The following is a 17,055-nucleotide window of genomic DNA, read 5'->3' on the forward strand; positions in this document are numbered from 1 at the left end:
ACTCAGCTATATTCTTGAAGACCAGCTTCCCAGGTATTCAACAACATTTGTGCTTTTTAACTGAAGGAATTTGGTATTATGCAATTCACATCTATTTAAAACTCCATAAAATATTCATATGAAATATTATGTCAGCAAACTACATTACCAGCTTCCCAGGTATTAAAGCAATTAATTTTATGCCATTTTACTGTATGTATTTGGCATTCTTGTATACAAAATCCCCCATTAGGCAAAAATCCCTCTTTTTAATTTGGAATTGTAATTATGGGATAGCAAAATCCTTATATTTTAATAAAATATATATATATAATTATATATAAAATATATAATTTTAATAATTAAATCAAAATGTTTTTGGCAAACTCCAGTAGGCTACATCCACTCCCAGTAATGCCACGGCCATCATAATTCTTACTGTTGGAATTGGGAACTATGGGATGGCAAAATACCTCATGAGACAAAGTCCATTATCCACACAAATATCAATTCATAAAACAAAATATGAAATAATCATTTAGCATTGTTTCCTTCAAAACACACTTGATCTTTGATGAACAGCTCCCTAGGCTGAAACTATAACCGATATTTACGTATATGTACTGCTATATGGGTATGTATAGTACTATAAATTCCTTTTTAATGACCAGTCAATTAAGAAAATCCAACTTTTTAATTAAACATAAAAAGTAATAATTTCACCTTTTCACCATACTGCAGTAAATCTTTAGACATCATATAATTAGGAATGCATGCTCATCACAGGATGAACGATTAAGAGTAGCACGCTTTTGCTGGGTCATTGCATCACAAAACGTTAATGGTAGATAATAGATAATATTTCTGTTTATGAACACACTTGTGATACCACTCATTACCATTCAGTATACACATTCTGAGTTAATTACATTTCTTCCTCTTGGGAGACCATGTGTTATGATGTCATCAGGCATACTGAAGACAACCAATGCTAAATTTATATTTCTAATCCCACATTATCACAGGACCTGCAATATGCCCATCATAATCATCATCTTAATAACCATTACCTTTTCATCACCTGTACAGATGCTGCCTACCTTTTCATTTATTTTATTGATGGTGATGATGATGACGGAAGCTGCAAAGCTCATCGAGAAATTAGTGCAATTTGACATTAATATTTTATAGATTTTTACCATTTGTTTTAAAGAGTGGAAAATAAATGTGAATTGGCTTGGCCTTATATTGGAGTTTTCCATTCCATTATTCCAAATAGTGAATAGTCTACCTAAAAAAAAAAGAACAGACATTGTTGCATCAATACCTGGAAAGCTTGTCTTCGAGAATGTAGTGGAGTTTGCTGAAAATAATTTTATTGAATTATTTTATAGAATTTTTAAAAGCAGCATGTATAGAATTGAATGGCCATTTTGGAGGAATTGTCCATTATGTAATTTCACATTCATACAATATAAAAAAGCACGACAGTCATGTCATCACTACCTGGAAAGCTGTTCCTCTAGAATGTAGTGGAGTTTGCTGAAAACAGTTTGATTTAATTATTTTATGGAATTTTAATAACAGGGAAATAATATATTTACACCTCATCATGGACTTCACTTCTCTGACCAATAAACTCTAAAATAACATTTCAGCTGTAACCCGTCGAGGGGCAGGCAGATTCTTTTATGTGTATTAGATCGGCCCAGGTTACAGTATGTTAAATTATAAGTTACAGAACTCAAATTCACTTAAACTTTAAACATCTTGCACTGAAAGTGCGAGTAGAACCTTTCCCCGGTATACAGACATGTCACAAACGCTTTACCGTAAGGTGGAATGAATGGTGCCGATGGCGTGCCGGCAGTGTAATTTTTTATCTCATAAAAAACACGTTTTCAACGTACAAAAATGCCAAGTTACTCACACATACAAGACATACACCGTCTATAACTCATTCATTCAGACTGCCAAAATCCACGCCTGCCAATAAAAGTATTGATATCAAAATGACGCCAAGTTACGGTACTACAAACAATATAGGCTATCTTGCCTCGCCGAAATTAAATAAGATGCATTCCAAAGCAATGCTACCCAATATTTCCTCAATCAAGGCGTAACTTAGCGGGATGGCATACCTGCCATCCCAATATTTGTATGCATGTCTTTGCGCGCTCCTGTGTGCGTGACAGAGAGGAGGGTGTACCCGCGTTGCAGTACTATCTTAATTTTGTGCCCTTAAAATAACAATGAAACTGCGAAGTGATTTTAGACCAGTTTTTTTTTTTGTTTGTTTGTTTGTTTGTTTTTTTTTTGTATTATTGTTGTATTGTAGCTAATCAAAATAGCCATAAGCCAACAATGCGCACGACCACTCTTCATTTTGGGCGCAAGTTAATTTTCTATTTTCACAACGTGGCCGCTGGGCGAGAAAACGATAACTGCGTCGGTCTGAAAACTAGCAAAGACGCTTTCGTTCTGGTTGCCGCCGCTTAGCGTTGTGTCAAACTTTTGAGGGGGAAATAGCTGGGTGTTGCCTGTTTTTCTGGGCAGTCGTCCATTGCTGGCTGTTCTTTAAATTTCCACCACATCCTCTTTCTGAGATAGTAGTGTTGTCGTATCACTTTTTGTAATTGCAGAGAGGAGCTGAAGCTACAGTCATGGGAGTTGAGGGCTTCCCAAAATGCATAAAATATCTTCTGTTTTTCTGCAATTTCATTTTTTGGGTGAGTTATATTTTTTTGTATAGTTACATTTAATATAACTATAATAAAGTTATATTTATTCTAATATCTTATTTTAGTTTTTTTTTTTCTTTTGTCAATTTCTCACACTTAATCTAGATGTACAAACGTGTAGCCATCCGTGTAGCAAAATATTTTTAGTTTAGTTTTATTTCATGTTATCGGTATTCTGACGTACTTATTATATTGGACTACTAGGTCCGTATCAAACCGAACATTTCAGTGCAAAAATTCCTCTTTCTCTCAAATGACCAAATTTCTGATATCAAAATCATACTGTACCATATATTGCAATGGCTGTATGCCTGCTGGTCTGTTTGTGTGATAATCATTTTTCTATTCATTGTAATGCTTTTCATCTTTAAATATGAGTTTGGGATTCTACTCCATTGTGCATCAGATGCCTTTCTGTTGTACAAAAGAGAAAAGTTGTTGTTTTTTAACAGTGTCCAGAAATATGAACTATATAATCAAACTGGATCACTGTTATGATTGTACACTGTACATTTATAAAGCAGAAAAGGTGGATGCATCAGTCATTTAAGTGAGAAATAATCAAAATAGCAAAGATTAAGACATTTTTCATATTGTCTTAATCTTGAGATACAGATTCAGTATGTACATGTATGTATGTAATGTGAGGTCTGAAGATATGGGAAGGCTATACACCTATGTTGATTTTTACAAGTGTATAACAGTGCGTAGCCTCTTCTAGAATGGGTCAGAGATGTGTGGTCTGGTTTTGAATTTGACAGACCAAATTATCTTGAGACAGAAAGATAAACTTGAAAAAACTTGTGTTTTCTGAAACCATAGAATATATATATATATATATATATATATATATATATAGCTGTTGCTGGATGGTTTCTCCCTGGTACAAGAATTATTCAGAATAATCTATATAATTACAATTGATTGTGTGACCTGTTCTGTTTCCCTTGAGGGGACAGGGTATAAGTGTTGACTTTCTCCCTCAGTTGTTGGTTTTTGGTGGTCTGTACTTGGGGGAACGGACCCCAATAGTTCCTTTACAATATTTAACAGCCTGTTTTAAAACCTAAATAAGAAGAGGAATACATTGAAAATTCCTCATAAGCTGCCGTGAGTTCCCTGCTGCTCAGATCCCTGTTGTCAGTGATTCAGTCACTCGTGTGACACGGGGAGGCAAGCTGTCCTGGTGTCAGGGCAGCCTGTACGTCTCTAAGTTCCTGCCTTTCTCCGAGTGGCCAGCTTTTCCACGGGCCTGCGAGCATCCTGTTTGCGTTCGAACCCCATCCTGTGTTTATTTTATTGACTTCCTCCCGTTGACCTCACTGCTGAGGTAGCTGTCTTCTGGAGTAAAGAGATATGTGAGACACTCGTTCCGGAAACGGGGGGGGGGGGGGGGTGGGGGGCGCGGCGGGATAGTGGGGGTGCAACAGACAAATCCCGATATGCCTAGCCCCACTAATGCTTCTTTAATTGCAACACTTGTATGGTGCATGCATTCCCATCCACTGTAACACATATCGGCAAAATATAGCAGGGATGCGTAAAAAGGAAGTGTGGTCACATTTTAATACAATAAAAGAGTCTATTGTCACACAAATGAAATGTATACAATGTATGTGGCACCCAGTAAAATTGTTTCAATGAAGTGTTTATTTTTGTCGGTTTAGCTAAGAGTAGCTGTGCTAGCTGTCAGTAGCTATAGCCTATTGCAAACACATCCATGCATTATGCTTTCTTAGAGCATAAGAAAGCATAATGCAAACCAAACATGATGAACTTTAACATTAATATTACTTGGCGGCAGTGTTAGACCTACTGTCCTGTAGTGTAGGGGGAAGGGGGTTGGGTAGGTGGGGGGGGGGAAAGATTTATCTGCCATTGCTTCAGTTATCCTGTCCTCTGCTTGACAAATTTCCATCCCAGACAGTGATGGTATTATTCCACCCACACTCCAAATTACAAATTGTTTCGTACAACAGTGTTGGCTTTTGAACATTCAGCTTTTTGATTTTATTGTTGCGCTATTTGTTATTAAAATGTGCCTGCAGTAATCGGTCCACCCCTGCCCCAAACCCCCACCCCCCACCGCCCACCCCCCTCCCCAGCACTTGATGTGAGAGAACGAGGCATTCAGCATTTTATGTTTCTCAAGCACCAATTTATTGGCGGTCGCAGGCTCAAGAAATAACTGCCTTAGCTGTAGGTATTACTTATGCGGTAATAAATCATATTCTGAAACTGAAGTGCAGTGTTAACTGTGCTCTTTTATACACAAACAGGGACAAAATGATAGTTTTCTACTGCCCTGATGTATTTTTATTTTGCTTTGGTATTATTATGTGTGATGGAAGTGCTGTTTCTCCTTGAGTGGAGGTTTCCCTCTGGTCACAAAGTACATTGAGTCAGTGGTGTTTTGATGTAATTTGTCTGCCTCTGTTAGAGGGGTTGAACATTGCATGAAATAATTGAATGAACCGTCTCTAGTGTACTGGTGCAGGTGTGGTGACTGTGTGTTTGGGGGCTTTGCTTCATACTCGCCTATGCTGTCTGACAGCTGTCTGGGGGCGTCATCCTTGGTGTGGCTTTGTGGCTTCGGCACGATGAACAGACCAGTAATTTGCTGTTGCTGCAATTTGAGGGAAACCCAGCCCCAACTACCTTCTATGTCAGTAAGTACCATCTCCACCTACCTTCTACATGTGTAAGTACCATCTCCACCTCCGTCTACATGTGTAAGTACCATCTCCACCATCTTTTATCTGTGTAAGTACCAGCTCCACAATCTTTTACATGTGTAAGCACCAGCTTCACCATCTTTTACATGTGTAAGCACCAGCTTCACCATCTTTTACACGTGTAAGTACCAACTCTACCATCTTTTACATGTGTAAGTTCCAACTCTACCATCTTTTACATGTGTAAGTACCAAGTCTACCATCTTTTACATGTGTAAATACCAACTCCACCATCTTTTACACGTGTAAGTACCAACTCTACCATCTTTTACATGTGTAAGTTCCAACTCTACCATCTTTTACATGTGTAAGTACCAACTCTACCATCTTTTACATGTGTAAGTTCCAACTCTACCATCTTTTACATGTGTAAATACCAACTCCACCATCTTTTACACGTGTAAGTACCAACTCTACCATCTTTTACATGTGTAAGTTCCACCTCTACCATCTTTTACATGTGTAAGTATCAACTCTACCATCTTTTACATGTGTAAGTTCCAACTCTACCATCTTTTACATGTGTAAGTACCAACTCCACCATCTTTTACATGTGTAAGTACCAACTCTACCATCTTTTACATGTGTAAATACCAACTTCACCATCTTTTACATGTGTAAGTACCATCTCCACCATCTTTTATCTGTGTAAGCACCAGCTCCATCTCCTTCTACAGCAGTATCATCACCAACCATCTTCTTCCTCAGTTTCTGTCTCTGTACCTATCAGACAAAGGCAAATTAATATCAAAAAGAAAGGAGCAACTTGTAAACACAATTTTTTTTTTTTTTAGTCAGAGCAAAAGTTAATTGCTTACGATCGATTTGGACGTGGATTTAGGATGCCTTTTGCCTTAGCTCTAAAGCATTCCCAATGAGCCAAAAGACACCAGCGGCGCAGTTTCAAATGAAACTGCCGTTTCCTGGAAGCCGGATTCGCAGGGCCCGAATGCTCCTGGCGCTGCGCAGGCGGCGTAGCCGCCGTTTCGTCCGCCCCCGCAGGGGGGCGCGGGCGAGAAGGGGATGTTTGTCCCGCCGCGCTCGCTCCGCCCCCCTCGAAGGAAGTGCGGCTCCTTGCCTACGGGGGGCAGGCTTCCTGACTCTCTCCCAAACTGCCCCGCGCGCCGGTCCTGTCTTCCCAACAGCTGTCCCTATTGTTTGGGCTCCGAACTCCGTTTCCCCCACAGGCCTCAACCTCGCCTCACAGTCCTCATGTCTGTTTCTGTGGCTCCGCCCCGCGACTCGTGGTCTCTGTGCGCTCGGGGGGGGGGGGGGGGGGGGGGGGGGGGGGGGGGGGGTGAAACCGGTGTTATTGTAGCGGCAGGAATTGGGCAACAGGGGTGCATTTGTCACCCCGCGTGGCAGCTCTTGTCAGTCGAGGTCTTTAAATAGACAGGAAGGCCAGTGTCTTAGGAAAAATTTCAGGAAAAGCCGGCCTTGCGTGGGACCTGGAGAGTGACTGGTGTGTGAACATACTGTATGCGTATTTGTGGCACGGGAAGGAGCTTTTACTCTGGGGCTCAGGCCGGGGTTGTCTGTGAAGCGTGTTGTGACTATCGCTGTGAAATAGGCTATATAAATTTATTTGATTGATGAAATCATCTGGAGAGAGCTAGCTTAAAGACATGAAATGTTCTCTTTTAATGGGATGTTTAAGTCATTGTAAGAAGCACAATGCATGTAGCTCTGTGTGTTCTCAGCTAACATCTTCACATCCTTATTCGTCAGTTGTGATTCTGCAATACCTTCTTTCTAGCGGGAGCTTGTCAGAGATTTATATAGCCAGAGAACGTATTCAAAGGAAACTTAACTACTTAGCTCAATATCTCTTTCAAGATAAAGTTTAAAGGATAGAAAAATGGCATTGACAGTCGCGTGACTGACCGAGGACAAGTAGCCCACACATGCGTAGACTGTTGATTTGGAATGTAATTCGTCGATTTATTGATTAGAACTTAATGACAAGTCGCTGAAGCATGCATGCCAATTTGCATTACACTTTTTGCTTTCTATTCAACAAGAATAGGAGAAACCAATCAGGGTTTTACATGGTAATTCTTAGGCATTTTTCACAGGTATTAAGAACATATTTTTTACATTTCCGGGTGTATTTTTCCTTTAAGGCTTTTCAGGCTTCATACATTTCATTATTTATTTTTCCTGTCTACTGTGTCTCTCTTTCTTCAATGGTCTCTTCGTTGTAAAATGTACACTGCCATGTGACGCACAACCTCATCTCTGTCCTTTAGGTGTGTACATACTGATTGCCGTAGGTGCTCTGATGATGTTTGTGGGCTTCTTGGGTTGCTATGGTGCTATCCAGGAATCGCAGTGCCTTCTGGGAACGGTGAGTCGTGCGCAGATGAGTGGGGCAAGTTACAGTGTCCCCTGTTTCTTTTTCGGGTGTCCTAATTGTTATTTTCAATGCCTGGAGCATCGAAATAACCCCGTAATTGGTTGTTATGAAGTGGATTTGCAGCGTGCGGTTTTACAGTATTGACGCATTCCTTTATTCCTCTCTATGCTTTCCCGGGCAGTTCTTCGCCTGTTTGACGATCCTGTTTGCCGGCGAGGTGGCGGCTGGAATCTGGGGATTTATAAACCGGGATACGGTGAGAGAGCTCGAATGCAAAACCAGCACTGGAAACACACAGTCAAGGCCTGCATACGGTTTTCTGTGTGTGCCCTTCGGTTCAACCTACTGAGAACTTACAGGGACCTATACGATGGGCCCTATACAGGGCCCTATACCCATGAACACAGATCTCTCAGACTTGATGGTGCTGGAGAAATCTTAGAATTGCCACATGGCAAGCAGAAAGATCCATGACAAATTTGTAGCACTTTTTTTTTTGGGCACACATCATGATTTTTTTTTTTGATCCTTAAATAATTTCAGGATAGAGTTTCCTAATTATAGCCATCCACTAGGTGTCATGTTTTCATTTGAGCGAATTGCCATTATGAAATTTGGAAACAGAAAATATCAATGTGGTGCTATATTACTTCTCTCCAATAGAGGGAGCTCGAAGCTTGTGTTATGCTGCCTCTGACAAATAAATGTTGGGGTCATACCTGTGTCATCTCTCCAACGGAGAGAACGCAATCCTTTTACACACCAGCACTGTCAGTACTTTTTATAAAAAGCGAACACTTTTGAAATCATATGATCAGAATGTGAGTGTTGTTTCACGGATTTTACTCACAGAGAAGTGAGGCGAGTGGCCAAACAAAAAAGTTTACCCTCTTTAAAAATGTAAATTTAGATGGCTGGCAACCCCAAGACTCTGATATGACCAAGCCCCTCTCCTTGAATTTGTGCCGATGAGGTCCATGTACGAGAGTGCTTTTGACAACAGTTTAAAAAATGTCCAGCCTAGATTGATACATATTAAAATATTAGAAATATTACATTTCAGCTGATTAAAGTTTGGGCAACCCTGAAAAAAGTGCATTCTGTAATGAAGGAATCAAGGAAGAGCAGACGGTGCCTGACCACACAAAACAGGTCATGTTTCATTCTAAAAATAATGAATACAAAATAATCGTCTCTTGAGTATTTTGGTTTGTTTGTTTTTGAGGAAAGTGAAGCGCAATATCCGTTAAACTTCTAATCTAATTTTTATGGCCTAACTTACACTGCACAGCTTTATCCGCTGGTAGCATTTAGAGAATCCCTGCTTTTCGATTTACACTTCCCCAGACTACACATTTGTGTCGTATCCTACACAGTACAGTACTTCATATTAGGTATCAACTCAATGTGTTCAGTGTGTAACAATTCCCATTCCAGGCCTGTTTGTGGCTGCTCAGCCTATTTTCCTCCAATGCACTCTTATTGGCCAAGTGACATCACCACGGATATGTCAGCCGGCTACTGCGAACAGACGCGGTCATTGGTTGAAGTAGGACGTTTCAGCTGAGCCCCCAGTTAATTAATTAGTTAATTAATTATGTCGCTTTGAGTAAAATGCATGAATCCTTTGAGGTACAGTTTACAGCATGTTCGGTTGAGAGGAACACCTCCACCATTGAAGCCCTCTCCGTTTCAGATCTCAAAGGAGCTGATTACCTTTTATGACGCTGCGTATGACAAGGCCATCAGCGACCCAAAGAGCAAGCAGGCAGCAACCACGGTTTTGACGGCCTTCCACAAAATGGTAAGTAATCCTTATCATGTGCTCTTGTGAAAAGGCCTGCTGACACCTTGTCCTCTGAGAACGATTTTTACAGACCGGTTAAAGAGAAAAATTAACGACAAGACCATAAACTGGATAAAAAGGAAAAATGCCCACCGTATGAATACCAATAACCAAACCGGTTGCATGTTCAAGTGCTCTTCAGAAAACTAAAAATGTTGTCGAAACCAAGTATGGCCATAGTGCTCTGACACGGTTCTTATTTTTAAAAGGCAGAAAACACTGCTATTTTGCTAGTATGTTATTTAACAGAGCTCAAGTACTGTTGTTAGTCCTCAGCCACCACTTCCATCGATCCATTGAATCTGAATGAAATGCAGTTGGAAATAAAGGCCATGCGTGGCATTGCAAGGTTTCATTTTCCTTGTCCTTCCAGCTTTTTCAGCTCTTAGTATTTTTTGAATATAAGCAATAGACACACACACACACACACACAATCACAGACTGACTGAAAAGGGGAGGAGGGAGGAGGTGACTGACATGCGACTCTATTTCCCCGTTAAGCTTCACTGCTGTGGAAAGAGTGACTTCATGGAAGTGCACAAGGAAGTATCTGAACTGTGCGAGAAGACACCTTCGCAAGACAAGCCAGCGGTAAGTCCCCACGTCTGATGCGCTGTAGGCCCTTCAGCTCAACGTTTGCATCTCGGTGCTCAGCGCATGCCCTCATCAGGAGTGAATTGCACCGCTTACAGTTCAGTTTCACATTAGCGTCCCTATTAGCGTCAGCGTTCGCCTTGACGACTGCTAGTCTTCCTGGGTTCCTCGCGCGTAAAGTCGTTCGTCACAAAAACAAAAGCAAAATCTAAATTAAAAACATGAACACAAGAGACTGAACCAAAGAGAATACAACATTTATCACGTAACCATAATATCATATTCCAAAAAATGATATTATACTATGCTCGACATTATGAAATACATTCACTCGACTCAACGGAAAAATGCATTCTACTGCTGTGTGCTAGTCAGCGAGTTAGCAACCAGCTCAACGTCTCATTGCATTCTTTTCCAACGTGTTTATGTTTTTTATTTGCATTCTTTGGGTAGGTAGTGAGTACTATTCTCATATAGCCCTGTAGATGACGGTGTCGTTAAGCAGATTTGTCCTTGATCTAGGGAGAACCAAGTGACCTGCACAAGCAGTATGTGACCTATAATGATGCAAACTGCTTCTGTAAAGTGTTCCGAGGAGAACTGCATTTTAATACATTCCAGAAGAACCTCAATGCTCAGCTTATGTTTCTCCTCAACTGGTAACCATGACAGGCTTTCATGCATTAGTTCTACATGTGTTTTAATGGAGCAGTTAAGGGCCTGTTTTGTGGCCTTGTTTTGCACACGCTGCAAGTTATTCTTGGTTGCACACGAGTCAAAAGTACTGCAGATTATACTGGATTAATGATTGGATAAAAATGCCTCAGAGTGGTAACTTGGTGTAAAACAGCTTTTGGTTTTACACAGAGTGCATTTATATAGCTCTATATTCTCCTGAAGCGATTCAGTTTAAGCCCCTTGTTCCAAGCTGTTCTTGTTATTAGGAGAATAACAAACAAGCCAATAGGGGCAGTGCACATTGTAGTACAGTGTGGGTAAGATACTGGTACAGTGGCTAAAGCCTTTCATTGGTTAGCTATGGGGGTGGATACTCTGGGTAGTGAGGAGAAATCAGGTCTAAATTAGAGACTGTAGAAAGCGGGACCAGGTTTCTTGGAAAGGCTGGATCTTATCTTTTAGGGTTGCAGTTTGTACTGTAGAGTGTTCTGTTAATAGCTTGAACCATTGGGTCATGGATAGTTTTGTTCTGTCCTTCCAATTGAGGAAAATAACCCTTAGCCATTATTAATGATATTCATTTTTGAGTTGTGTGGTTGTGGAGTAGCAATGAGACCATTGGGCAAAGAAGAATATTGAGGTCAGGGATCTCAGACAGCTTGTTCAGGACACCCAACCAGAATGATTGAATATATGGACAGTACCATAGGACATAAAAGTAATTGTCTTTCAAGTTGGACCAGTGCCTGCTGGCGGCAGATGGGTTCCCCCTCTGAGTCCGGTTCTGCTCAAGGTTTCTTCCTGCTATCAGTCAGGGAGGTTTTCCTTGCCACTGTTGCCCTAGGCTTACTCTTTGGGGGCCGGTTCTCTGTAAAGCTGCTTTGTGACAAAGCTCCTTTGTTAAAAGCGCTATACAAATAAAAATTGATTGATAGATTGATTGATGATTGAATTTGGGTAATGTTTGGGAATTGCAGGTCATGGAGAATGTGTCACTGAATTTGGTCACTGTTGCACTGAATGTCACTGTCGTATGTTAAGGTTCTGAAGCACATTCTGTTGGTGTCGATACGGCGTTGTCTTGGGTTGACAGATTGTGGCAATTTGTTTGAGAAGCTTGAGTTTTTGATAGATGGGTGGGGTGACTATGAATGTTGTCAGTGTCAAGTTTGCTCTTTATGGCCTCTTTTATTTGGAGACACTGAAAGTGCAGCGCTGTATCTGTTTTGGAGGAGGTTGAAGGTCATGAACAAACCACCACTGAAAATGTGTTTCTGGCTGTTTACTCTTCACTTTTTCCCATATTGAGAAAATGAAAAGTTTTTATTGGTTAGCATGGGCTTATGTGAGGGCAAAGGGAGAAGGGGCATAGTGAAAAATTGTATTTGCTTTCCACCAGGCAGTCAGCGTTGCCCTGGTGGTATTGGTTGGACAGCAGTGGTGGTTTTTTTGTGCTTTTGTCTATGAAGGGTAGATTCTTGATGGGCAGTTCTGGGGGTCATTGACTGTTCCATCTCTAGCCATGGTGGGGTTGTTTCGTAAGTCCAGTTTAGACTGTGCTGCGACTGGGCAGAGAGGAAGTAGCACATTAGGTTTTTAGTCTCCTGTAATGTGGGGCTGAAGTAGACTCATGGCAGCAGGTGAGTGGAATATCTGGCCAATCAGTGACACTGAATAATTAATTAAATATCGGGTAGAAAGAAGAACCAACAGTACTACAGGCTTTAAGGGCCAGATATTGAAACTGTGTTATGTAGTTGTCCAATGACCATGATATGCACTTTTGTACATTGCTTTGGATAAAAGTGTCTGCTAAATAAATGTAATGTAATTATATGAGTATACATAACTAGGGGCCTTGTAATTCTGCTCTCAAAATTTCACATGCACATGTGAGAAATATGTATCTGCCTCTGATGCCATTTTGTCTCCTGGCCACATATTCCCCTTGATCTTATCATGATTACAATACAGTTGGTGTACATTGATGAATACTAGAATGGCAACTGGGATTGGGGAACTACTCAAATCACAAGACTTTCCAATTCAGTCAGCAACATGGGCAGTACACTATGATCACAGATTTAGTGCATCCATTTAGTGTATTTGTCTGGCTTACTGGTCTTGATCAAAGCTTGGGAAACATATTATGAGTAGGCAATGGACAGGATTGGGGTTCAGTTTGACACTGAACGTCTGTTGCTGCCATTATTTTAATAAAGATAATTTTCCGTTGAATTTGAGAATAGTGCTTTTTTTCCCATTTCCCACACTTAACTCTTCAGTTCCTGATAAATAAAAGGAAATGGATTGTGTTAATTATTGTGTTTTCTCCATGGTAAATAAAGTGTCCTATGTTCCCTCAGAACTGCCATACCCGACTGCAAGAACTTTTCTCTCATAAGATATACTTGATTGGGATCTCAGCCCTTGTCGTCACCGTCATTATGGTGGGTATCACTTCATATGTATATTTTCAGTTTATGAGATGAATGCAATAGCAGTGGGGCTGTTTGTGTGTCGTGTTTTTCCCCAGTGGAAGAAAGTAGGCTTGAGGCCTCCCTTTCTGTGAATTCTTGTAAAATTTCTAGAGAGATATCTTACCCCTTAAACCCACACACACACACAATACAGGTGCTTTCATGTTAAAATGAATTCCAGCAGTCAGGATGTTGGCTTAAATATGCTGCTGCAGAGCAGCTTTATTTGAATGCAGAGTACAGCCGTATAGTTTGTATAACAAAAAACAGATCTTACAGATATACAACCGCTACGACAAGTACAATGGAAGCAGGAAGGAAAGACGGACAAATGTAAACACCAGGCGGCACAGGGGAAAGGGGGTGAAAGGGAGTGAGCAAAACAGTCAACATAGCACGCAAAGTCACTGCGCTCATTTCCCCCACCACCACAAATATCTGAAAAATGTGCCACACGGTGTATGCATCCACTGCCCATGCTGCCTGGAGGGAAATTCTAACAGCTAGACAAACTCAGACAGAAGACCAGTTAATAACACCAGCAAGTTAATACTGATTCACAAACAACACAAAAAACACCAAATTATCCAAAACAAAACAAGTAGTGTATCCCAACCAAACGAGCTCCTATCGGCCGGACTGCTGTTAAAATTCAGTAATACATATCAACAATTAATACATTGGCAGTTTTAAATGTTCATATATCATCAATGTCTCTCATGCCTCTTAATGGCCTTAAGCACCCATTCTTGTTAATATCGGGGTGACATAGCTCAGGAGGTAAGACCGATTGTCTGGCAGTTGGAGGGTTGCCGGTTCAAACCCCGCCCTGGGCATGTCGAAGTGTCCTTGAGCAAGACACCTAATCCCTAACTGCTCTGGCAAATGAGAGGCATCAATTGTAAAGCGCTTTGGATAAAAGCGCTATATAAATGCAGTCCATTTACCATTTACCAGTCACCACCAATCACCCTATCATGAAAACAACAAAAGAGAAGTTATGTTTAAATGTGAATGTCGGCACACAGAAAGTTTTGTTAAAAATGGTAATACATTGCTTCAGGTTACTGTAGGTCAGTTACAGCTCCCCCAACAAAATACAAAAGATCAAAGTTAATATAAAACCCTTTAAAACCCAAAAACATAAACTTTGCTGCAAAGCAGCGAGCTTACCTTCTTGTACTGCACAAAATGTACACAGGAAATGATGACCAGTTTCCTGCCTCGTGTTACCAATTTGCTATCATACGATTTGCTCAATGGGCTGACAAGTCATGCCAGCCTAGGCTGTCTAGGAAGGTCCTACTGACTGCCTACTACATTCTGTACTTCAATCATCTGGGTGAAAAATACTCTGTGTGTAGCCTGTACCCCAAGCTTGAAACGCCTCGTGCCCCTCGCTCGAACACAGATATCCAAAACTCCTCTCCTGGAGGGTCACCATTTCTCCTGGGCTAACGCTGGTCTCTGAAACGCCTGTCCATGGGTTGTCTTGACTTTGTAGTTAAACCGCGTTGTAAATGAAGAATTTGAGCGCTGAAACACCATGACGACCAGCAGAAACCATGGTGGTTCAGGACTGGAGCTTGAGATCCCTGCTCTAACCCCTCTCTACATTGTTCTTCTCCAGATCTTTGAGATGGTCTTCAGCATGGTGTTGTGCTGTGCGATCCGCAACAGCTCCTCATACTGAAGCTGATGTCAAAGCCAATGGCCTGAGGGTGCCGTGACTCCAGGAGCAGCCGGGCTGACCGAGATTCTTCTGTTTTGTGTTTCCAAAGAATTCCTTCTGCATTTGCTTGCACATTCAGCATCGGTTTTTAATAAATCTACAGACACCAATTGTGCTGAAGTGCCAGTCATTCTTTATCACAGATCTACAGACACTAATTGTTTAAGTGGCTGTCATTCTTTATCACAGATCTACAGACACTAATTGTTTAAGTGGCAATCACTCTTTAAAAAAAAATTTAAAGACACTAATTGTGTTTAAGTGCCTGAGTCATTCCTTATAACAGATCTACAGAGACCAATTGTGCTTAAGTGCCAGTCATTTTTTATGACAGATCTACAGACACTAACTGTGCTAGAGTCAAAATGCTAGAGTCATTCTTTGCAACAGATCTACGGACACTAACTGTGTTTAACTGCTAGAGTCATTCTTTGCAAAAGATCCACAGACACTAAGTGTATTTAAGTGCTAGAGTCATTCTTTGCAACAGATCTACAGACACTAATTGTGTTTAAATGCTAGAGTCATTCTTTGCAACAGATCTACTGACAGAAGGGGTGACATTATATTTGGTGGTCGAGTGATCATCTGGCAATCGTTTCAATCCCTGGCCCCTGGGCAAAAAGAGTCCAAAAGTGTCCTTTAGCAGGAAAACCCTGTGTGTGTGTGTGTGTGTGTGTGTGTGTGTGCGCGCGTGCACGTGCGTGTGAGTGTGTGTGTGTGTGTGTGAGTCTGCGTGTGTGAATGGGTGAATGAGAGGCATTGATTGTAAAGCAGATTGTGTAGCCATGTTTGCTTGGAAAAGCACTCCATTGCAGTCCATTTTACCATTTGCTAATTGTGTTGAAATGCTAGAGCATTTTATAACAGATCTGCAAAATTGTCACAGTCATGCTTTACAACAAATCTACAGACACAAAAGTGATAGAGCCTTTCTTTAGAACAGATTTATTTACAGTAATTGGGTTGCAGTACTCAAACATATATGTACTTACCTCTGGAATTGTTTGCACTCTTGACAATGTAAGGGTTTAAAGTTAGTGTCCTGCCGAGCACATCGATCCAGACACCAAACTGTAAGGATTTAAAATCAGTGACAGGGACTAAGAGACCAAGTGATTAAGAAGATTAAGAAGTTTATTTAGATGTGTTTTGCAATGAGGAAAACCAAGTTTATCTGACTCAATAAATATGTATTGTGGAAGTTTGTGCGAATACGGGTTTGCGTATACATGTATTGACAGGGGTGTGCTGAAATGGTGGGTGGCAAGACTTGTACCCCGGAGAGCAAGACTATCCACTGCTGCCAGGCATACATCTAATTGTTCTCTGACACTAAGACCTTCTATCCTGGCAGGTAAAGGTGCTACTCATCCGAGAATCTTGCAAATAATGTCACACCATGTATGGTGACTTTAACCTGTAAAATGTGTTTGTACCGAATCTAACCTATCCCAGGGGGCCCTAACTAAGGATACTCCATCTGGTTAGTGAAATTATCTAAATATCCCGGACTATGACCCCTCTATTATTTATCTGAAATAACACTAGGGCCAATCTGGACACGGACTCGAACAAGCTATCCCGGAGCAGCTGCACTTCCGGCTAGTGTAACTAACAATATGCCCAGGAGGTAACTCGATTACGGTGTTACCCCTAAACCGTATGTGAGGCCAATACATTCACTGGTCCTCGCAGAGATGCACACTCGGGTCAGCGTATATGCAAACCACGTATGTTAGATGCACTGAAAAGGAAAAACAATTTATAATGATTATGACCGTTGACATTAACCAAAGATAGGCAGTTAGAGGTAAATATTGCATTAACAAAACAAGACAAATAAACAAAAGACATACAAAGACAAAGAAAAGAAATACAAAGAGATGAATGATGCATGCAGAAATGATAAAA

General features: G+C 40.9%; 1 protein-coding gene across 1 annotated transcript; it reads left to right on the forward strand.

Moving 5' to 3' along the window:
• The first annotated feature begins 2,555 nt into the window (after nt 1-2,555).
• On the forward strand, nt 2,556-15,252 carry LOC118215830 (CD81 antigen-like). The gene is made up of 8 exons (XM_035396841.1): nt 2,556-2,708; nt 5,275-5,389; nt 7,705-7,802; nt 7,993-8,067; nt 9,508-9,615; nt 10,159-10,248; nt 13,296-13,379; nt 15,040-15,252. Exons 1-8 carry the CDS (start codon nt 2,643-2,645, stop codon nt 15,100-15,102), a joined length of 699 nt encoding a protein of 232 aa, XP_035252732.1. The 5' UTR covers nt 2,556-2,642; the 3' UTR covers nt 15,103-15,252.
• Nucleotides 15,253-17,055: the final 1,803 nt, after the last annotated feature.

Source organism: Anguilla anguilla, chromosome 16 (assembly GCF_013347855.1).
Source record: "Anguilla anguilla isolate fAngAng1 chromosome 16, fAngAng1.pri, whole genome shotgun sequence".
NCBI classification, from domain to species: Eukaryota; Metazoa; Chordata; class Actinopteri; order Anguilliformes; family Anguillidae; genus Anguilla; species Anguilla anguilla.